The 21,646-nt window shown below is 59.0% G+C and overlaps 2 protein-coding genes across 9 annotated transcripts in view; one reads left to right on the top strand and one right to left on the bottom strand.

The window, feature by feature from the left end:
• Nucleotides 1-6,349, top strand: part of RADIL (Rap associating with DIL domain) — a 61,977-nt gene extending 55,628 nt beyond the window's left edge. For 6 of the 8 annotated variants that reach the window (XM_037507059.1, XM_037507063.1, XM_037507062.1 and 3 more), the window contains 6 exons: nucleotides 2,336-2,486; nucleotides 3,576-3,763; nucleotides 3,977-4,274; nucleotides 4,964-5,103; nucleotides 5,450-5,589; nucleotides 6,057-6,349. In XM_037507059.1, the coding sequence (XP_037362956.1) occupies nucleotides 2,336-2,486; nucleotides 3,576-3,763; nucleotides 3,977-4,274; nucleotides 4,964-5,103; nucleotides 5,450-5,589; nucleotides 6,057-6,162 (1,023 nt within the window). In that variant the 3' untranslated portion in view covers nucleotides 6,163-6,349. Of the gene's footprint in view, nucleotides 1-2,335; nucleotides 2,487-3,575; nucleotides 3,764-3,976; nucleotides 4,275-4,963; nucleotides 5,104-5,449; nucleotides 5,590-6,056 lie in introns of those variants that run through there. The other 2 variants (XM_054693674.1, XM_037507065.1) reach the window with 2 other exon arrangements.
• A 1,331-nt stretch (nucleotides 6,350-7,680) lies between these two features.
• AP5Z1 (adaptor related protein complex 5 subunit zeta 1) lies at nucleotides 7,681-20,405 on the bottom strand. Its single transcript, XM_037507058.2, has 17 exons — nucleotides 20,326-20,405; nucleotides 17,264-17,401; nucleotides 16,808-16,994; nucleotides 14,653-14,794; nucleotides 14,345-14,454; nucleotides 13,727-13,895; nucleotides 13,213-13,353; nucleotides 12,861-12,898; nucleotides 12,617-12,779; nucleotides 11,740-11,918; nucleotides 10,914-11,056; nucleotides 10,387-10,530; nucleotides 10,178-10,289; nucleotides 9,810-9,907; nucleotides 9,095-9,227; nucleotides 8,807-9,021; nucleotides 7,681-8,567 (listed from the first exon to the last, which is right to left on the bottom strand). The coding sequence occupies exons 1-17, from the start codon at nucleotides 20,364-20,366 to the stop codon at nucleotides 8,264-8,266; spliced, it is 2,457 nt and encodes an 818-aa protein (XP_037362955.1). The 5' UTR covers nucleotides 20,367-20,405; the 3' UTR covers nucleotides 7,681-8,263.
• Between the last annotated feature and the right edge of the window lie 1,241 nt (nucleotides 20,406-21,646).

Here is a 21,646-nt window from a genome sequence, read left to right as displayed (position 1 = left end):
AAAGGGAAGAAGCCCTGGGTTCTCAGCCCGCCTCTCCCCAGCCCCACCCCACACCGTGACCCCTCCTCTCTGTCTGCCTCAGCTGGGGTTATTTTTAGAGCCCATATAAAACAAAGGGTCTCCGAGGGGAGGAGAATCTCAACCTGACACCAGGCCCCTGAGGTGGCTGCCAGAGATGGGGGTGGGGTGGTGTGGGGGATGCTGACTGGGGCTCTGCAGGGAACCAGCCAGGTAGCCCTGTGGGGCCAAGCAGCTTTGCACGGCAGACTTCCAGCTCCGCTGTGGAGGAGTGAACAGCCAGCCCTAAAGAAGCTCACGAGAGGGCCTCCCCGGTGGCGCAGCGGTTGAGCGCTGGGTTGCGAAGCTGCGAAGCTGCTCCCGGCTGCTTCCTGGCTGCATCCCCGGCTGCTCCCCGGCCACCGGAGGAGGGTCCCGCATGGCGCGCAGACCTCTCCTGCCGCCCGCTGCTCCCCTCAGCAGTGTACTTCGGTCCTTCTGCCTGCTCTGCTCCCCGCTCTGGCTCTGGTGAATTCTCTCACCCTCCTGCGCTTCTGACTGTACCCAGTGCATGTATAAACAAAAACAAACAAACAAATAAATAAATAAAAACATGCCTCTTAAAAAAAAAAAAAAAGAAGCTCACGAGAGAGCGGGATGGGGGGAGTGAAGCTGGAGGATGCAGATCAGGGGTCAGCAAACTTTTTTTGTAAAAGGCCACAAATAGTCTCTGTCCCAAATTCTTTAAAAAAAAAAAAAACTCTTAAAAATGTGAAAACCATTCTCAGCTCGAGGAGCCGATCCAAGCAGGCCTCAGCCACAGTTTGCCAACCCCCTTGAAACGGGAAGTGCAGGAAGGGACGTTCAGGAAGAAGAAGCTTTTAAAAAGACTTTATTTCATCATAAAGATAAGCGAGGCTATAGTATCCATTAAATAACAGGATTCTATAAATAAGAGAACAAAAAGAATTCTTGGAAATTGAAAGCCTGGCTGCAGAGATGAAAAATCTGCTAGCTGGGTGGGAAGATCAAGTCAGGAAGATCCCAGAAAGCAGAGCAGGGCCCTCCTGGGCTGCACGGTCAGAGCCCCGCTGCTGGCTCCCTCCCGACACCAGGCCCAGAAAGCGATAGAAATGGGAGGGAAATAGGGTTTCTAGGATCCGAAAAAACAAAAAGCACCCCTCTGGGTGAACCAACAGCTCTCCTGAATCAGCGTTGGCTTCTGGGGCTGGGGCTGCTACAGCGCCCCCCTCTCCCGCCCCGCTCAGAGCCCTAAGACAGGAGTTTTGGTCCTTCGTTTGGACACTGAAGCCCCAGCCCCAGCCCTGGTGCTGGCCATGATATCAAGCCAGACGGAAAGAGAAAGAGGAAGAAGGACAGGAAAATGTACAGGTCCATCGAACAGCAGGCGTCCAGGGAGGGGAGGACCCGCACGCGGTGAAGATGAGCCGAGCGCCCCCGACCGGCACCGCCTGAGCTTCTGGTGTGGAATGCAGCGTGGGTGAGCCCGGCAGCCGAAGGCCTTGCCCGGCGCAGCAGAGAATTCCAGGACATGGAGGGCAGCACAGTCTTCCGGAGAGTGAGTCGAGACATCCTGAAGACGAGCCCGCAAAACAGACGAGCCCGCAAAACAGACAGGAGCCGCCTTCCAAATTCCGAGCCTGCCTCCAGGCCGGAGCCTGGCCAGGGAGCCGCTCTCGGGGAACCACGCAGCATCCCCGCGCCCGCCGCCCGCACCCAGCTGCCGGGAGCTCCCGGAGGCTCGGCTTCTCAGGAATGAGGCACTGAGCCCAGAGAGCTGGGGAAAGGGCTTCCAGAAAACAGGAAAGGAGTGGGGATCCCCGCATGAGGAGCGGAGGCCCCAGGGGGAGCCCACACACAGCTTTCATGTTGCGCCCGAGTCCACCCTTTTCCTTAGCCGCGGGCTGAAGTCTCCCCCGTGCAGAGCTCAGAGGGCTGGCCTCGGGTGCCACCTCAGGGAGGCCAGGTGTGCCTGTACCCCGCTTCACGGTTTGAGGCAGGAATACAATTTCCTGTCCCCCATTTGCCTGTTAGTCTTTCCCGCTTCCCAGGCACTGGCACAGAGGGCCGTGCCATGGGGAGGTTCCGAGGACAGAGCACCTCCCGGGAGCAGTTGCCCCATGCAGCGCTGCCCTGGGTGCCAGACTGTGGCCCTGTGGCCGGGGCAGGGCAGTCCCTTTACTGACCTCCCTGTGTGTTGTGGATGCTGGGGGTGTCGCTGGGAAGTCCTGACACCCTGCTGTGCCCAGAGCACTCAGAGGCATCCTTCTGGGGTGCCAGCGGGGACCTCTGACGCGAGCTCCTTCTTGTCACCCAGATGAGCTGGGCAACCCTGCGGGCCACATTCCCTGCCCTGAGCCCAGCGCAGCTGCACCGACTGCTGACTCAGTACCAGCTGGCCTCGGCCATGGGCCCCATGAGTGCCTGGGAGCCGGGTGCTCAGGACAGCCCCGACGCCTTCAAGTCAGGTGAGAGCCCTCCTTGGGCAGGAGGAAAGGCCCAGTGGACCTTGGTGGGGACAGAGGTCCCTCCCCCCAGGACTTCCCTGGAGGAGGCGTATTGCCCTGGGCCATCTTCCTTCTTGGGGGCCCTGCCCTGCCCTGTCCCCCAACCTGGGATCTGGGGCCTCCATATCTGGGGATCAAAGAGCCCACAGTTCATGCTGCCCAATTTCCAAGGTCCAGGCTCAGATTGAAGGTCCCCCTCAGCTCCCACAGAGCCTCAGGCTTGGGCTCACCTGGTGCTGGACCCACCAGGAAGAGAGCAATGTCTGCAGTGGGGTGCCATCTTGAAGCCTGACTGGGAACGTTCCTGAGCACAACACGCCACACCATGCCACGCCCACTCTCACGCAGATATATGTGTGCAAACACACACACGCACCTGCACATGTGGATATAAGCCCAACGCGCATGCACACACATTCATACGTATATCCTGTACATCCACATGGATACATGTGCGCACACTCGTCCATGCATGTGGCTGCATGTACACACATGTGTGTATACTTTATGAATCAGACACATTCTTCATTGCATTACACTAGTGTATGGTCTGTTATACTACCAACCCCGCAGAAATTAAAGGATGACAGAGATCCAGGTAGCAGTAGAGCTTCCTGCACTGTCTCTTGTCCCCCCGCCGCCGTGGGATGCCACCTGCTTCTTCCCATTTACTTGCCCATTTCTGGGGCCCTCAGCATGGCTGGCTCTGTGCCTGGAGCGGAGAACGTGCCGGTCTGTCCTGCTGTCCCTGGGCGGTGCTCATGTTCCTGGTGGGCAGATCTGGGTGATACATGCGCGCACAGGGCCTGGGCCACAGGAGCCCCTGGAGGAACAGGTGTGGCTTCAGGTGCGGACGTTCAAGCTGAGTGTGGTGGGTAGGCAGTGGGCAGAAGAGGGCAAAAAGAGCTTCAGACACAGGACCTTGTTCTCTGAGGATGCTTGGGCCTCATCCTGAGGGTCAGAAGGAATCAGAGCCTGGTTTGGGTCAGTCACCCAGGCCTGGATCCCATCCTGGCCAGGCCAGTCATGCCAGCTCTTCCCCGCCCGCAGAGGATGTCCTGGAGTCCTATGAGAACCCGCCCCCCATCGTGCTGCCGAGCGAGGGCTTCCAGGTGGACCTGGATGCGGACTGCCTGGACGACGGCATCTACCAGCACCTCCTGTATGTCCGCCACTTCCTCTGGAGCCTGCGGAGCAAGCCCAGCCCCTGCGGGCCGCCCCAGCCTGAGTGCCAAGAGGTACCTGAGCCGAGCTCCATGCCTGTGGCTGTGGTTATACCTGGGTGGTGCCTGGGTGGGCATAGACACGGCATCACCTGCTGCTTCTGGGGGGAGCTGGAGGGAGAGCTCCTGTCACCCTGGGGTTCTCGCACCCCAGGCAGAGGCTGCAGCAGGCTGGGTTCTCTGCCCTGTCAGAGAACTGGCCTTGACCTTTCTCCCCTCCCTCCCCAGGGCCGACCCTCCATCCCTGAAGGACCCCTGGAGGCCCGGGAAGCTGCCCCGGCTAGGGCTCTTCCTCTTCTGGGGGCTCCCCGGGCACAGGGTCCCGCAGGACAGCCGCCTGGCCGCGGGTGCCGTGGGGGTTCCCAGGCTGGCCCCCTGCACTTGGACCCCTCATACATGCTCACGCCTCCCAGCACCCCCCTTGACCTCGAGCCAGGTGGCGCTGACTGGCCAGAACCGAGCGGCACCCTTGGGAACGCCCTGCTAGAAGGCAGGAGGAGCAGCCCCCGGGGCACCACTCCAGAAGGTGAGGACAGACCTCAGGCTCTCGCCGGCCCCCCTGCCCTGGCCCCTGCCGGTGTCCTTTAGGGGGGTTCCCGTAGGGTCCTGGTGACATGTTTGACCTGGACTGTCAGCCCTGCGGGGAGTGCTCGCGGCCCTGGACACCGGGAAGGAGGGCGGGGGCTCGGCTGGGCACCTGAACCGCCCGGGGCCTGGCAGCCTGGAGACATTCTGAATATGGGCCGCATGGGGCGGGAGGGGGGGGTGTCTCAGGTGGCCTGTGAGCACCTGCTCCCCGCCGGCTCCATGCCGGATTGGGGGCCAGGGTGGGGGGCCACCCATGAGCAGGGGTGGGCCAGAGGTTCAGTGCGGTGGCCAGGGGCCCGGGACAGGCCGGGAGGGAACAGGCCGTGTGGGGGCGGTTGAGGAAGCCTGAGCAAAGCCCACTTCTCAGCCCCCTGGAATCAGCCACCCTGAGAGGCCCAGCATCCTGGGCAGCACAGGCCAGGGGCTCAGGCACTTAGCGGTGTCACACCCAGCTCTGGTCCTGGGTAGGCATCTTGCTGGAGCTTCCAGAGCATTTTGCCGTCTGGAGAAGCAGGCGGTGGTGCTCCCTGGATGCTTGACTCCGGGCACAGGTGTGACACCAGCTTCATGGGCAGAATCAAGACAAAGGCATAGCCCTGACGGCTCCCCCCTTCTGTCACCCCCCAGGAGACTGTGCAGCCCCCATGGATGAGCCCCCTCTGGCCCCCTCCAGTGTCACCTCCAACACTGAGGACTTCTGCTCTGTCTTCACGGTGGAGCTGCAGCGAGGTCCCTCTGGGCTGGGGATGGGCCTGATCGATGGGATGGTGAGTCTGCAAGCTGCCCCTGGCCTTCCTGTGCAGGGAGGCCCACAGCTCGTGGGGTTAAGAGAGAGGGGTCGGGGAGGGGAGGAGGCCTATTGAGGGTTTAGGATGAGAGGCGGGGGCTTCTCTGTGGAATTTGAGGGAAGGGCCCTGTGTGGCAGCTGCTTCCAGCTCCATCCTCAGACCTCGGGGTGTCTGGGCCTGTGGGGACAGTGGTGGGGGGCAGCACTGTTATTGCAGATCTCTTGGTGACCATATCCATGAGCCCAGCCGGGGCCAGGCCAGGTCTCGGGATGGGGTCCTCGCTAAGCACCATGTCCCAGGTGCTGAGGCCTCCGCCTCTCCCCAGCACACACCCCTGGGCATCCCGGGGCTCTACATCCAGACCCTGCTTCCGGGCAGCCCGGCTGCAGCCGATGGCCGGCTCTCCCTGGGAGACCGCATCCTGGAGGTGAACGGCAGCAGCCTGACAGGCGTCAGCTACCTGAGGTATGCCCCCTCCCAGCGCCCGCTCGGCCTATGCTGGGGAAGCTGTCAGGGTCGGCCCACGGCCAGGGCACCTGCAGGGCAAGCCTCCTGTGAGTGACTCATTTCAGGGAGGAGAAAGTGGAGGCCCTGAACTGCCCCCCACATCCCTCCATTCGGCTTCTGTGGACAAACCAACCCCCTCAGGCTCTACCTCTTGGCTCTGTCCCTCATGCTGTCTCGGCATGAGGTACTCGGGTGCTGACTCCCACCCCGATTCTGTGGCCTGTGCCCCTTCCTAGAGGGAGGGAGGGAGGCCGGCAGGCATTGATGGCCTGGCCCTCGCACAGCCCCATCCACCACAGACTGGGGGTAGAGGGGTTGGGGCCCTGCCTGTGTCAAAGCTGAGGCCACCCAGGCACCTCAGGAGGCTGTGCCCATCCTCGCTGAGGACTCCTGTCCCCCATTCTCCTCCCATTCCTGGGTTTCAGAGCCGTGGATTTGATCCGACACGGGGGAAAGAAGATGCGCTTCCTGGTCGCCAAGTCTGATGTGGAAACAGCCAAGAAAATCCGCTTCCGCACGCCCCCTCCCTAGGGTGGACACCCATGCCCAGGGCCTGCCACCTTCCACCAGGCTGTGCCATGTGGGTCCATCCCTCACCTGTGCATAATGTACATCTTAGTGTATATTTTATTTATAGGACAGATAACACTAAGTTGTGATGTTTGTTACAGAGCTTTTATGTTTGAAGACTTTACTGGAGAAGTCTAGATTCAATAAACTGTCTTTCATAATCTTAGTGAGTGTGGTGCCTGGGCCAGGGTGGGGCTGTACAGGGTCTCCCAGTGGGTGCAGGAGAGCCTGGGAGAACATGGGATAATTGTGCTGGCTGTGGGTTTCAACTGCTTCTCTTTTGCCTCCCTCCCAAATAGGGAGCAGGGACAATCCAGGAAAAGGGTTAGGGCCATCGTTAGAGAGCCCGTTGTCATTTGCTCTTGGTAACCACATGCTAGACAGTCCCAGGAGGTTGACCAACTGCCCTCCTGATCTCTGATCACTGAAGCCGCACCTGCCCCTCACACCAGGCCCCTCATCTGTGACCACTGCCCTCTTCCACTTGGCCACGGTCCCCTGACCCTGGCAGGAGGCCTGCTTCCGTCTCCACAGTGGCTGACCTGCGTGGGGCCACACAGATGGAGGGGTGGGGCAGGGCTGGGTCGCGGGACTTGAACATAATATCCTCCTCGTGCACCCAGCTTGTGTCCAGGCCTGGGCAGGGTCCTTCTCTTTAACAGAAAGACCCTGGGGACGACGGGTCAGCTGCAAAAGGACCCCTCTGTGTGAAGGTTTTGCGGGGTCCTCGGTGTGCCTCAAGCTCCAGGCCCCTGGCAGCTCCGCGCTGCCCCCTGGTGAGCTCAGGCGGGCGCGCACCCGTGGCCCCAATCCTTGTGCACCTGGCCAAGGGCCGGCACCAGATTCCACCTGCCGTGCACTGCCACGTTACCAAAATGCTGGCTGAGATTTATTTTTAAAAGTAATTTTAAATGTATGATTGAACCCAACGAAAAGAAATCCTTAGACCCCTAAATCGAAATGAGGGCACAAATCAAACCGGCTGGAAGCAAACCCTGAACACGAATTGCCAGAGGACAAGCAGGATGGGGGGTATGGGGTGAAGGCTGCGCTGGCAAGGGGTGTCAAGGCAGAGCCCGGAGCCTGACCACCTGGCACGGCTCGGGGCGTGGCGGGGGATCGGGGGAGCCCGAGCAGGGGCGTGGCCTAAGGCGGGAGGGCTGGGCTCCAGGCTCGCAGGGCAACAGCACCACCTGCTGGCCCAGGCCCATCCCCGCACCAGGCGGAGCAAGGGTGCAGCCTGGACTCAGCCACAGGCTTTAGTCAAAACCCAGCGGCAGCCAACTCAGCGGAAGCTGCCCAGGCACCCTGGGGCGGGGTGGAATTGGGGCTTCCTTGCCCTACCACGCCCAGCTGTCTCCAGTAACAAAGTGAAGGGAGTTTGTTCAGAGAAGGCTGCAGGAGGCTGGGTCTGGGCCGCTGGGAGCCCTGCCCTCCTCCCAAGCGCAGGAAGCTCCAGGTCTGCAAAGGGACAGCACCTCCAGCCCAGGCAGTCGGGAACCCAGACTTCAGAAGCACAAGAAGGTGGCCCCTGACGGGCACTGCCCAGTGGCAGTTATCACCTCTGGGGGCTCACACTGCTGCCTGCCTGCCTGTGTTGATGATGTTATTTGTGGGACATCTAGGACACAGGGGTCGAGTGGGTTCAGCCCCTGCACGTCGGCACTGAGAAGGGAGGTACAGCACCAGGTGCCTGGCTGTTGGTCCCCAGGGTTGGCTCTCCGGGCCTGGCAGCACCGGGTGGCGCCCCTGGACTTGCTGCAGCTATGGGAGCTGCCACTGGGTGGAGGGAAGGAAAGCGAAGAGACAGGCCATGTTCAGCTACTTTAAAAGGGAGGTTTCATTTCACTATGGACCTCTGCTTCTCTCCAGAACGCGAACAGGCCAGACCAAGCAACTCCAGTCCAGCGCCCAGAGGGGCGAAGGCCACAAACCAGGGCTGTCGCAGGACACAGCTCAGCAGGTTGCGAGTGAGAGTTGTCAGCACTCCCAGCACGGAGGGAGCTGGGTCCGCCCCGACGCTCCTGCTTCCCCTTCGCTCATCACTGAGCTGGCACGGCCCTCACACCAGGCCCCTCACTGGCGTCCCCACCCCCTCGCCCTGGCAGGAGACAGCCTCCTTCTCCACCAACCGGCTGACGGTGCGCAGGGCCAGGGGCAGCGCCGTGTTGCTGTCACGGTGGTAGCGGGGGTGGGACACCTCCACGCTGGGCGTGAGCACAAACTGGGCCACGCTGGGCATCTTCAGCAGGTTCAGCAGTTCGGTGGCCCGCGTGCAGATGGCCGCTGCGTCCGCCTCACTGTGCATGGAGCTCAGGGCCGGGCTCTGGGCCAGGGTCCTCATTTTGGACAAGAACAGAGAGACCCTGGCGAAGAAGGACGAGCAGTCAGAGACGCACTTCTCTGCGTGGAGGGCCCGGCTGCCCAGAGCCCCTGCTAGCGTGGCCCTGGTGGGGAGGAGAGTGGCTCGGGGGTGCCCGCACAGCCCAGCCACCCGAGCAGACCCTGTGCTGCTGACACGGTGTCCCCTCGCCTGGGACGGGACCCCTCTTCCTTTTCTCTGGGGAATCGCCGCTGCTTCCCTCTTCCCACCCCTAACCAGTACCGAGGGATTAGGTCCTGACTCCGGGAGGCCAGCTTGGTCAGTGTGGTCATGAGCACGGTGATGACCTGTGGTGGACACTTGGGGAGGGTGGCAGAGGGGCGGGACTGGGTGACCTCAAACAGCAGCGCCTCCAGGGCTTCAAAGAACTTGTTGATCTGCTCCACGGTACATCGCCGGTCCCAGGACACTGACAGGTACTCGCCGATTGCCCACACCTGGTCAGGGACAGGCCTCAGTCCACGCCCAGGCCTCCTCCCAGGGGAGGGATGGGCACGGGCCTGGCCTTACCACACAGGTGAGCATGCTCCCTCTGCTGCGGACGCCGCTCGCACTGCCCACGAACTCCAGCAGCTCTTTTGCCAGCTCCACCACCAGGGAGGGCTGCCGCTTACACAGGGCCAGGAATTGGGAGCTCAGTACCCTGCCCAGAGAAGACGTGGGGCTCGGTCCTGTGGCCGGGTCAGAGCACGGCCCCCTCGGCCGGGGCAAGGGCCCAGGTGCGAGTGGGAAGCACCAGCAGAGGCTGCTCCCTTCAGGGAGGGAAAGATAGTTCCGGCCCTAAAGGAACCTAGTGCCCCGCGGGGGAGGAGGCTGGGCTGGGACTGCCCTCCGTCCTGGACCCAAGGGTGAGAGCGGATCAGCAAGTCCCTATGTATCAGGCCTTCAGCAAGAGGGCAGATGGTCTGGAAGGCTCTGTGGAAGAGGGATCTGGGCCAGAGCTGAAGACAACAGACTTAGGGGAGGAGGGAAGGACATGGAACATTCTGGGCTGGAGTCTGAGGAGTGACCCAGAAGTGCCAGGCTGGGCTGGGGGGAATGACCTTGGGGGTGGGAGGATGTAAACTGCTGAGGGCCCCGCCTGGAGGGTGGCGCTATGGTGACAAAGGACAAAGTGTGTAACTGAAGCCATGACAGCCACGTGTGAGGGGTCATGGAACGTGGGGTGCTGGGGCGCTTGAGCTACAGGAGGAATGAAGCCTCCTGGGGCTGGCAGGGCACCTACCTGTGCACGTGAGCCTCGTACTGGGGCACCTGGTAGAGCGAGTCACTTCTCTCTAGTAGCAGCAGTGCCAGCTGGTTGATCAGGGCCCCGTCAGCGAACTGGGAGCCAAGAGCGAGAGACAGGTTCAGCCCCACCTCCTGAGCACCACCTTCTGTTGTCTCTGCTGGCCTGGGGGCCACTCACGTGCTTGTTCTGGGGTGAGGATGGCGGGCAGGAAGGCCAGGACCTTGGCCGGGGTTGGTGTGTGACTACGCTGACCCCTGAAGAGGTGGCCCTTTTGCCAGCGGGAAACTGAAGCCCTGCCAAGGTCAAGGGCCGTGCCAGGGCCCCACTATCATGGGTGTGTGAGGCCCTGGAAGCTGGCTCACCTGCGTAACCGCCGAGAAGAACACCTGGAGCAGGATGGGCACAGCCTCGGCGCACTGGACCACTCGGGCACAGCTGGCCATGGGCTGCAGCAGGTGGTGGAGGGGCGCCAACCTGGGGTCACAGCACAGCCCACTGAGTGCCCCGCCATACCCAGACATGCAACCTCATGGTGCCCATGCTGGCGGTCCCAGGCCCCAGTGGCCCCTACCTCTCTGTGGTCCCACTGGCCTTGGCTCGCAGCAGGTGCTGGAAGAGACCCTGGAACTGTGGGTCCCGGAAGGCCTCCAGGCAGCTGGGGACCCTAAGGGAGGTGTCCCAGAGCGGCCTCTCCGCCGACACAGTTGGCAACGACCTGTGAGCAGACAGCTGCCTAAGGCCAGCTCAAGCGCAGGCTCCAGGCGCCGGTCAGGGAGGCTGACTTGGGCTTCCTGCCTTCACAGGTGCAACAAGGGTCAAAGAGAGCCAGGGGCTGATGTCACCTGAACATTGCAGCACCATGACCCAGCCATGGGCCTGAAGGCCCTGGGCCTGCAAGGTGGGTCAGAGCCTGAGCGGGGCCCACGACCTAGGGCTGTGACCAGCAGGCTGGCATGAGCCACAGGGAGGCCCTCTGTGGGGTGGTGGATCGTGTTCCAGACCCAGAACAGCCAGGGGAATAGTGGGCCGGTGGGCAGGGGAAGGAGTAGATCGAAGCTGGAACTGGGGCGAGGGGTCAGCGGGGGCACTCAGGCTTACCTGAGCTGCAGGTCTAAGGCCGCAGTCAGACAGGGCAGGTCCAACAGCGCGTGGAGCATCTCCAGGGCCGTGCTCGCGTCCACCAGTGACGGCAGCAGGGCCACAAACTCGGAGGTGAGGGGCGGACTGTTCCAGGCCAGGAACTGCAGTAACAGGACAGCGCTCAGGCGGCCCAGGAGGAGAAGCCCAGCAGCGGGCAGTGTGGAAGCAGAACGTCCACAGAACGCCCAGGCGGGTGCCTGCCACCCTGTCATGGCCCGAGACCCGCATCCGGCAGGGCTCTCTGCCTAGCCTCTCACCTCGCTGGGGCCCGGGAGTCTGAAATCACTCCTGTTTTTTCTTTTTTCTTTCACAATTCTTTTGGTTTCTACGTCCACTTTTGTACCAACAATTAAATCAGTCACTTCCACCTGCCACTGATGTTTTTTCCTCTAACGAAGGGAATTAATCTCCAGCTGACTGAACAGGCTGCCCAGACAAGCCGCAAAAGACACATCAAAAGCCAATGCCACCAAAGGACCGAACATGCCAGGCAAGGCCCCCAGGTGATAACATCTGTACACATTCTAGAACAAAACTACAAAGTCAGGCCTTCCCAAGAGGCTGGCATGAGTCTTCCCTGCCAGTGATGCTGTTATATGTCCTATAAGGGCATCTCAGTCTCCCTGGGTTTCCCCTCTACTCCTGCCGACCCCAGTCTGGGAGAGACCAGGCCCTGTGGTCACAGCCAGCACTTCTGCAGAGCCCCCTAGTGGAGGGGGCCCCGGGGAATGCAGCCTGCCCCAGCACCCAGCACCCTCTCTGGCCTGGGGACAGCCGACTGTACCTTAAAGAGGTTGGGGAAGCTTGATCTGAGAATGCCCAGGTTTCTGCCAAACAGGTGAAGGTTGTCCCTGCAGAACTGGATGAATTCAAAGGCCAGCACCGGGCTGTGGAAGAGTTCAGAAGGTATCCTGGTGAACAGGTGCTGGCAGATGGCTTCCGAGTCCATGGCCGCGGCCTCCCCTGGAAGGTGCAGGCACATCAGGGTGGGACGCCAGACAGGGCGTCCTCACCTAGGCACCAGAGCATCTCTGTGGCAGTCAGGGGCCCTCGCCAACCCAAGTGGAAACCACCTGAAACATCCTTTGAGGCCCTGGTCTCAAGGCACCCACCTTCAAGGCTCATGAAACCCATGGCAGAGTCCTGAGACCAACACTGAGTCGATGACGTTTTAATTCGCTACGTAAACCCGTTTAAAAATGACCACCGGGCCTCCCCGGTGGCGCAGCAGTTGAGCGCTGGGTTGCGAAGCTGCCCGCAGCCTCTGCAGCGCCGGTTCGATCCCCGGCTGCTCCCCGGCCACTGGAGGGGGGTCCCACATGGCGCGCAGACCTCTCCTGCCGCCCGCTGCTCCCCTCAGCAGTGTACTTCGGTCCCTCTGCCTGCTCTGCTCCCCGCTCTGGCTCTGGTGAATTCTCTCACCCTCCCGCGCTTCTGACTGTACCCAGTGCTTGTATAAATATATAAATAAATCTTTTAGAAAAAAGATCTATTGAATGAATGCATTTAAAAAAAAAAAAAAAAGACCACCATCTGGTGCTCACAGCCCACCAAAAGCACTAAAGTTTTAAATGTAGGGAAGGAGCCCGGCCTGCAGAGAAATGCCACCTCTGCCCTGAGCAGTGGCGGCCCCCGGAGCTCAGGCAGGGGAGGGGCCTCACCGTGGTTCAGGAAGAACTGGGCGACAGGCAGCAGCGCCCGCACGCAGGGAGGGTCCCCACACAGCCGGGTGTGCAGGGCCTTCAGGCAGGGGAGGGTGCGGTAGAGGAGGGAGGGGTCCTGCCTGCAGAGCACGTCCAGCACCAGCACGGCTTCCACCAGGCACTGCAGGGGACGGGGTCCTCAGAAGGTGCCTCTCAGCCTGCCCGCCGGCTCCACCCAGCCCACCGCCCGTGGGGGACTCACAGCCTTCTGCAGGTCGGAGTCCGCCTTCCTCAGGGCTCCTGGGGGAGAGGAAGAGAATGCACTGTCTCTGTGTCAGCATCCGGCTGACAAAGCAGAGAGCACGCTGTGCTCTGGAAGCAGGAGCAGAGGGACCGGAAGGCGGAGTCACCCCCCAGGGACAAGGTGAGGTGGGGCTAAGGCCTGCTGGGCTGGGGGGCACAGCCCTGGGTTGCCCAGACAGGCTCCCTGACACGACCAGCTCCCTGGCCTAGAGGTGTGGAAACAAAACACTCCAAGACAAAGTGCTGCGGGGCCTCCAGCCTCCTGTGACCAGCCCAAGGTGACCCTCTGCGAGGGGCAGGCGCAGACTCACGCCGGTTGCTCTGCTCAATGAGGCGCTGGCAGTACTCGAGGGCCTTCTCCCGGAGTCGCTCCTGGGGGGGGAGCAGGCTGCTGGCGGTGGAGGCAGCAGAGAGCACAGACAGGGTGGAGCCCTCCAGCTCCGACCTGTCGTCTGTGAAGAGAGCCGACGGCGGTCAGGGACGGGCGCTGCTCCAACACGCAGAGCGGCTCTTTTGCAGGGGAAGGGACAGCCGCCATCTCAGAGCGCAGGGTGTGGGGGCTGATGCCCCTCCCGGCTGCCCTTGCCCTCGCCAGGCCCCAGTGGAGTGGTTTCTTTCCTGTGCATCCCCACCATTAAATTCTAGCTGGAGGGCAGAGGAGTTCAGGGGAACTGTCGGGTATCTGCTGACATCTGCACTAACGGACCATCGATTTCTCCAATGAGTCTGGGAAGAAACTCCTGGAACCAACCAGGCTCAGCCAAGCAGCCAGTGTCATCTGGGAGCACACGGGGTCCCTCCCGTTGCCTTGTGCCCTCATCCTACCTGCATCTGGGGCACCAGGGCCCTCGGGGTCGCTGTGCAGAAGCCAGGCCCGCAGCATGGAGAAGGCCTGCACGTTCAGCCACTGGTCCTCCGTGAAGTGCTGGCCCGTAGACAGCACCGTGAAGAAATCTGTGGCCACCGCCCCATCCACCTCAGTGATGGGGCCAGGCTGCAGAGGCAAGGAAGGACAGACACACTGCAGGACCCCGGCTGGGAGGGGCAGCGGGCTCACAGCTTCTCATGAAGAGCCGCTGCCTTGCTTGTCCACACCGAGTGTGGTTGTTTATGCTTCTAGAACAAGGAGCACCCACCCTTTATGAGACACACAAATGCTGGGACTTGAGTTAAGAATATGGGCCTCCTTCAGACACGTGCTCCTTGTCCTTAGGCCCCAGGCCTCAAGAGGCCACCGAGCGCCATGGGCTGGGGGGGCTGTGACCCAAAGCCCCACTACAAAGGGGGTGGCAGGAAAGGGATCATTCTGGAACCAGGGCAGATGGAAGGACAGAGAGGAGGAGTAGAAGGAATCTTTCAGGCAAGGCTGGTGGTGGTGGTGGGGGGGGGGGGGTTCAGGGACACCCGAGGTCAGCGAGGTTCCGAGAATCTCTCCAGCCTCACCTGCCGCGCTCTGGGTGTGAAGAAGCCTCCAGAGGAGTGTGCCACCCCCTGCTGGACACTGGCATAGCGGAGCCAGTCCACCAGCCTCTTGTTGAGCAGGTTGACCTGGTCTGGGGAGAAGGGAGAACACTGAGGAACCTGCAAATTCCACAGACTGAGACTGCGGGGACTGGCCCCAGGCCTGAAGTCCTAGAGCTCAAGCAGCTGCCCCTACAGAGGCCCCCGCCCTCAGGCCTGCGTGACACCAGCTCCCCCACTGCCCGGGGGACGGTGCACGGCACAGGTCTCTCAAGCAGGGGTGCAGGTACCTTCATGGAAGGTGCCTGGGGCCAGGCCGGTGACTTTCCACAGGACTGGGAGGAGGTGCCTCAGACTGGAGCCCTCGGGCTGCCGGCTCTCCAGGACTTTGAAGACGCGCTGGCCCACGCCTCTGACCTGCTCGCTGGCACCCTGCAGGCCGAGCACAGGTGGCAGTGAAGCACTGCCTGCCCAGGCTTCTGAGCACTTCCTGTCTTGTCTGAAAAAGCTCCTGGGCTGGTCCAGGATGGCTGCCACAGCAGGCACACCAGGGTGGGCGAGCACAGGCCAGTGCAGTCCCTGCCCACCGCGGCAGAGAGGGGTGGCTGAAAGCAAGAGCAGCCTGGCAGCGCCATGTGGCCGGGGGAATTTAGTTCTACATCTGGGGCAGGTTCTTAAAGTTGAGTGTGACTGGCAGTCCAGCAACAGGGTGACGCATCAGCCGTGACGCTGCTGCCTGTTTCTCCACGAAGCCAGGTGCTTAAAGGTTTCGTTCGCAGCCTCAGGGAACCCCCACGGGAGCCGCACCACCAGCGAAGTTGGGATGGAGGATGCTGGGCGCCCGGGGCGGGGTCTGCCTGTGACCCAGTCGGGTGCGGGGAAGGACATAAAGGCGGTGGTGGGGGTGGCAGAGGGCAGGGGCACGCTGGCTGATCAGGAATTTGACTCTGAAGCCTCAGTGGCCACAGGCTGGGCTGCATCTAAGGACAGAAACCATTCCAGGAATGACGAGTATCCGTGTAGCAACACACTGCTGGCGCCTGGGTGGTTCTGAACCATCCGGAGTCCCTAAAGAGAAGGGGCTGGACAGGACAAGAACAAGGGAGCCTGAGTCTCTCTCGATCACAGTTTTCCCGGGGGAGCTTGGGGGACTTGGGAGGCATCACTGATTAAGGTGGAGGTGCTACGTGGATTCCAATAAAGGCAGTGGATCGTGACACCCCAACTGTCTGCATCCATCCCTGCCTATTGCCAAGAGGCAACCACTGTTTCTGAGCACCCATAGGGGTGTCAGGGAACCAGCATTTCTCTGAAAATTGGAAACAGAGGGACAAAAATCCAGGGATCTGGTGCCTCCTGCATGCATGGCACTGCGGGGACCAGGAGAGCAGTGATGGGGGCACTTCTCTGAAAGAGGCATCGCTTCAGTGAGCGGAGAAGGTGAGGGAATAATAAGGCCACTGGACCAACCCTTCCTGAGGTCACAAGCTGGACCCCACATTCAGAGCTTCTGGAGCCACAGAGAGAGGGTGAAGACTCCCACGGAAGGATGTAGACCCCTGGGTGGCAGCTTGGCAACAACCCCAGCCAGGACCTGACTGAGTTTCTGAGATTAGCAGTCTGGGGAGCCTGGGGAGACAGAAGGACCCCACCTGGGAAGCAGCTCACTGGGTCCATATGGAGAGGCCACTGTCTCTTTGAGTCCCTGCAGGAAGGATGGCTAGTCCTCCCCATAGGAGGACACTGAGCAGCACAGATGTCACCATATCTGGAATTCGTATCAAAATAAAAGGGGATGGAGCCAGTGGAGGGAGCAGAGCCGAAATGACACTGGCCCTAGCTATGTTGGAAACAGAAATGAGGGGTCCCCTACTCTCTACTTTCATGCACTTCTGAATGCAGTGGGGGCTGATACGTGGCTGCTGGCCATGACATGGCTGCTGCCATCAATGTGCACATCCTTGGGCCTGGCATCGTCAGTGACATCCAGTGCTTCTAGAACGTCCTGCAACACAGTGCGCAGCGCCCACCAGAAGCCCAGCTTTTCTCTCTGGCTCACTTTATCAAGAACATTTTTGTAAGCCAGTCTACTCCTCTACCGAGCTCCTCACAGGTGGTTTGAAACATCTGGAAACGTCTGGAAAGGGGACTGTCAGGTTCTGAGTCGCTGCAACATGCCTAGCTGATACCATGATTCCTCCTCTTACAGGCATCAAGGATGTTACATGGGCCCTGGCCCTGCAGCCTGAATCAGCCTTCCCAGAGCCCTGACTCCCTCCCGCCAGGCGAAGAAGCAGGTGTGTGTGTGTGTGTGTGTGTGTGTGGCTGGGGGGGGGGGAGTCAGGTGTTCTAGAGATAACCAAAGTGTTGGCGGTACTGGCACCTGAAGCTGTGTTAAAATCGCTGACTGGAGGGGACCCCAAGCTGAGCTGCCCACGCAGGTACCTGGGCCAGGAGCACAGAGGCCACGAGGCTCAGCTGCTGGGTGTTCCGGATGTTTTCACAGGACAGGCTCAGGCTGCCGGAGGGCGACATCTCTCTCAGGATGGCAGCGCACAGAACCTGGTGCTGCTCAGGGCAGGTGGGTGAGCAGAGGCCAGCCTGCAGCAGGTCCACACACGTCTTCTCCAGCCTGCCAGGCAAGACCATGGTGGGCAGGTAGGCAGGACCACACCCCAACTGAGGGCCTAGCTCCCTGTTGTTCCCTGTTACCCCCAAGGAGTTGTCCAGTCCCTTTGACAGGTGGCAAGAAATTTTGCTAACTGAGAACCTTTGGCACTGGTTTAGGTGGGTGTAAGGCTCAAATGCCAAAGGAATATGGGTGCCAGCTGCTGCACACATTGGGTTCACCTGAATTGGGAGCAAGGACCAGGCTGCAGTGCCCAAAGATAAGACACTTACTTCCTGGGGTATTTTGTGGCAGAGATGATGAGGAAGAGCCTCCGCAGGCCATCAATGGCTTCGGGCCTCCAGTCCTCCTTCTGCAGCAGTTTACTGATCCGGGAAGAGAACTTCCTCAGCTCCTCATCCTGGATCTCCCTAAACAAAGAAGAGACAGTGGGCACTCTGGCATGGAGGGACCTGCTCAAGGACTCAGAAGTGCTGCCCTGAGCAGCAACAGAATGACTCAAGTGTGGCTGAAGGAAAGGACCCCACCATCCACATGCATCTTGGGATAAACTTCCTGACCAGTCACCCCAACTGGCTCCTGTCCCTGGGACTCGGAGACCACAAGGCAGGGATGTTGGGGGACCATCACTCCAGTGATCTACTACAACAAAACTCAGCAATGGACACTCCCTGCATTCCAGTTTTCTTGTTCTGGGAGCCATAGAACTAAAGCTGATTGAGTCTAGGAGTCCTATTTAAAAAGCCAGGAAATTCAATCTAAAAGAAGTCGATATTCAAAAGATTCCTTCAATCAGCCTTTAACTGCTGGAAACAAGAGTTAACTCATATATATTAAAGGGTAAATATTATGACACATTGGCAGGATAACCTATTATAATTTCTTCCTCTAAAAGTTAATTTGCTTAATGGAAAATATGTCTACTGTGCACTGATAATAGATAAGATATTGAGTAAAGTATGAAAATGGAAGCCTTTTTTAGGCGTCTATTCCAGTCCCAACAGCAAAAAAAGGGTAATATACCAGCAAGTTACCGTACCAGGGATGACTCGGGGTTGCGGGGAGGTGGTGTTTTGGAGAAAGCCCCCTATAGGCTGTCCCTCCCCATCTCCCCCAAGCAATGGCCGCAGTCCACTAACCCCATGCAGGATCCTACTGGGCTGATGACGTTGAACTATACATGCCAAACCAGAAGCGACCAGATTGCCTAGCACTTTTAATGGAGACTCTTTCCCAGACTGGTGGTTTTTCCCTCACCCCCAATTATTCCTTTCCAATATATTCTCCAAATCACAGGATTCTTTCTGAAAGGCCGATGCACTCAAACCCTTCAATAGTTGCCCACACCCGTCAAATCCAAACTCCTACAGTTGCTAACATGACTCCTGACCCTCCTTCCTTTCCTGACAGCCTTCAAATCCTGTTTCTCTTGCTCCTTCCCTTCACCCAGAACCACTGCCCAAGTTATCTTGACTTCTCCCCCTAAGGTTAGCTTGCCACTTGTTTTCTTCTGCAAGTTCCTTCATATGTTTCTACTTACTTAGCACCTGTCATAGGGTTTATGTGTTGCCTTAAAAACATCTTATTCAACTCCCACCACAACCACAGTGATTAGCAGAAGGCTGGCTTCTGATTTGTCTCATCCTTCTGGAAACCTCCCCAACCTTGCTCCACCCATCCTGCTTATTCATGTCCTATTTTCTTCCTTTATTCTTCAGCTTACAAGAGATAGTTCTGATAACTTTCCCACCCTTGCTTTCAACTTCTGAAAAATTTAGAAAAACTAAAACTTACTCCAAAAACTAACTTCCAAACCATAGAAATCTATTTCCAAGAGCTCCCCCAAATCACAAGCATAATGAAATTGAAATGTACAGTGAAAACTAATAGGAACTGATAGTTATTAAATTTCTTTAAATCCTAACAGAGAGGAATTGTATAACTCACACATTTTATTTAAGGATATTTAACCATATGCTACCCTAAATTCACCCATCCACCTAAGACAGAAATAAGGGTTGTTCATTCTGCCTTTCCTTCCATGAATTTATGATCGTAAGTACAAGGCAGTGAAATTCTGAGTGGGTCTTAGTGTCTCTTGGGAAGAACTTAGGGTGAACCTGTCACATGTTGAGAGACAAGTTTTTAAAGATACTGTGTTTTCATTCAATCCAGTCCTCAAGTTCAAGAGAACTTAAATTGGAATATTAGAACTCAAACATTGGTCTATCTGCCCCAAATGAAGGAAAGACAAACTGTGCTAGACTCACTAGGATGCAGTGCAACAAATTCGCAGCGCACATTCCTACAGATTTCCAAGGATTATTGTTTTGACCACAGAAGCTTCTTGCCCTGTTCACTAATTCGGGAACCTAATCTGCAGGCAAAATCTTGCTTCACTGTTTTTCGTTTTAAGTTTGCCATAGACTTGTGGTTCTGGCTGCATTTTCTTCTTCTTCTTCTTCTTTTTTTTTTTTTTTAAAGATTTATTTATTTATTTATACAAGCACTGGGTACAGTCAGAAGCACAGGAGGGTGAGAGAATTCACCAGTGACAGAGCAGGGAGCAGAGCAGGCAGAAGGACTGAAGTACACTGCTGAGGGGAGCAGCGGGCGGCAGGAGAGGTCTGCGCGCCACGTGGGACCCTCCTCTGGTGGCCGGGGAGCAGCCGGGGATCGAACCGGCGCCGCAGAGGCTGCGGGCAGCTTCGCAACCCAGCGCTCAACCGCTGCGCCACCGGGGAGGCCCTGCATTTTCTTCTGTTAAATAAGAAGCATCAAGTCTTAGACTGCCTTATGGACTGAGGGATTTAGTCCTAACCTACATTTTTCTTTCTTCCCTGATAGGTTAGCTGGTGAGGAAAGGGCTACCAATTACTGGGGCTTCAGACCCAGAACAGAGGGCCAGAAAACAGTGGGTAAATTCTCAATCCAATGTACTCCCCACTTTTTAAATCACAAAATCCTCCCCTGGCTCCCCAAAGCCCTTTGCATGGGCTTGGCTCACTCCATGAACTCTCCATGACTTCATCCCTAACAGCCTCCCCCGCCTCTCTGTGGTTTTGTGCGCTCAAACCCTGGAGCAACCCACAGCTTCTGTCCACCCGCTCCCTGCCGGATACGCGGTTCTTGGGAGAAACAAGGCGCGGGCTCCCACCCCATTTCACTTCCACTCAACGTCATTCCCATTCAAAACGCTGCTCAGGCGCCCCCTCCTCCGGGGACCAGTTCGACCGTCCCCGGACCATCTAACCCCAAACCTGGCCCGCGTGCCGCCCCGCGTGCCGCTCAGAAACGCCCCCCATCGGGGCCCCCAAGGAAAGGCGCGGAGGACCTGGCCTGGTGGAGCAGACTCTCCGCTCCTGCCGAGAACATCGCGCGGGGAGACGACGCCCGCGGGCTCCCGCCGCTCGCCCTCGAGGGCCACAGTCCCGCCGACTTCCGGGTGGCGTCACATGGCCGCGTCACGTGACCAGAGCGGCAGGTCGCTGACCAATGAGCTTCGGCACAGCGTCTCCGGGCGGGGGCGGGGCGGGGCGGGGCGGGGGCGGGGCCGTCAGCGCGGGGCCGCGGATCCCGGCGGGGCCGGAGTCGCCCTCGGCGGCCGAGCCTGGGCACCCCGGCACCTTGGCTTCCGGGCCCGGGCCCCAGGCCGACCCCGGCACCTCCGGACCCCGGAGCCTCGGCGCCCCGAACCCGGAACCTCCGCGCTGCGGCTGTGCGCTGGCGCCCCTGGGAGACGGAGGTCCCGTCCCGGCCTCCTCGCCCCCGCTCGGCAGGTTCCGTTTCGGAAACACAGTCCGCTCCGTGCGGGGCGGGTCCAGTTCTCCGCACGACCCGAAAATACTGCACCAGCCCTGTCCAGCCCTGTGACTTGTGGGCTGCACGCGCGTCCCCAGTTTCAAATGAATAGCTGCGAGGTGGCTTGTTGGTTGTTTTTTTTTTTTAACTCCGAGTTGAAAAATATTTATTTTAGAACCTTTGATATAATATTTTCCCCCTTTTTTCTCTTCTTTTATGCTAAAGGTTATTCTGCTTGACATGGGTAAAGCTCCCATTTATTAGCGCCGGCTGCTGTAGGCTATGCTTGCTGCTTCCAAAGCGGCAGGTTAACTGCAGGTTAACGGTATCGCAGAGTTGGGGCAACGCGAGCAGAGAGGGAAGTCAGTTTCTGTTCATCCTGAAAGGTGTGTTAGTGCTCAGGTTGTGACTGGCCACGGTATTTCACCCTGCAGACTGTGTGTGCCCCCAGGACAAGATGCAGGGCAGCGACAATCCAGTGTGACAGCCTGACTAGCCTGAACTGGGCAAGATCTTTTTTTTTTTTTTAATTATTTTATCTATTTATACAAGCACTGTGTACAGTCAGAAGCGCGGGAGGGTGAGAGAATTCACCAGAGCCAGAGCGGGGAGCAGAGCAGGCAGAAGGACCGAAGTACACTGCTGAGGGGAGCAGCGGGCGGCAGGAGAGGTCTGCGCGCCATGTGGGACCGTCGCCCAGCGACCAGGGATGGAACCGGCGCTGCAGAGGCTGCAGGCAGCTTTGCAACCCAGCGCTCAACTGCTGCGCCACCAGGGAGGCCCAACTGGGCAAGATCTTGAAGGAGGAAGATGTCCAGAGGGGAGTCTAAGATTGAAATGGGACAAACATGAGG

This window comes from Talpa occidentalis, unplaced genomic scaffold, assembly GCF_014898055.3.
Source record: "Talpa occidentalis isolate TD23 unplaced genomic scaffold, MPIMG_talOcc4v2.1 talOcc4.12, whole genome shotgun sequence".
NCBI lineage: Eukaryota > Metazoa > Chordata > Mammalia > Eulipotyphla > Talpidae > Talpa > Talpa occidentalis.
This window is presented reverse-complemented; position numbering and strand designations above follow the sequence as displayed.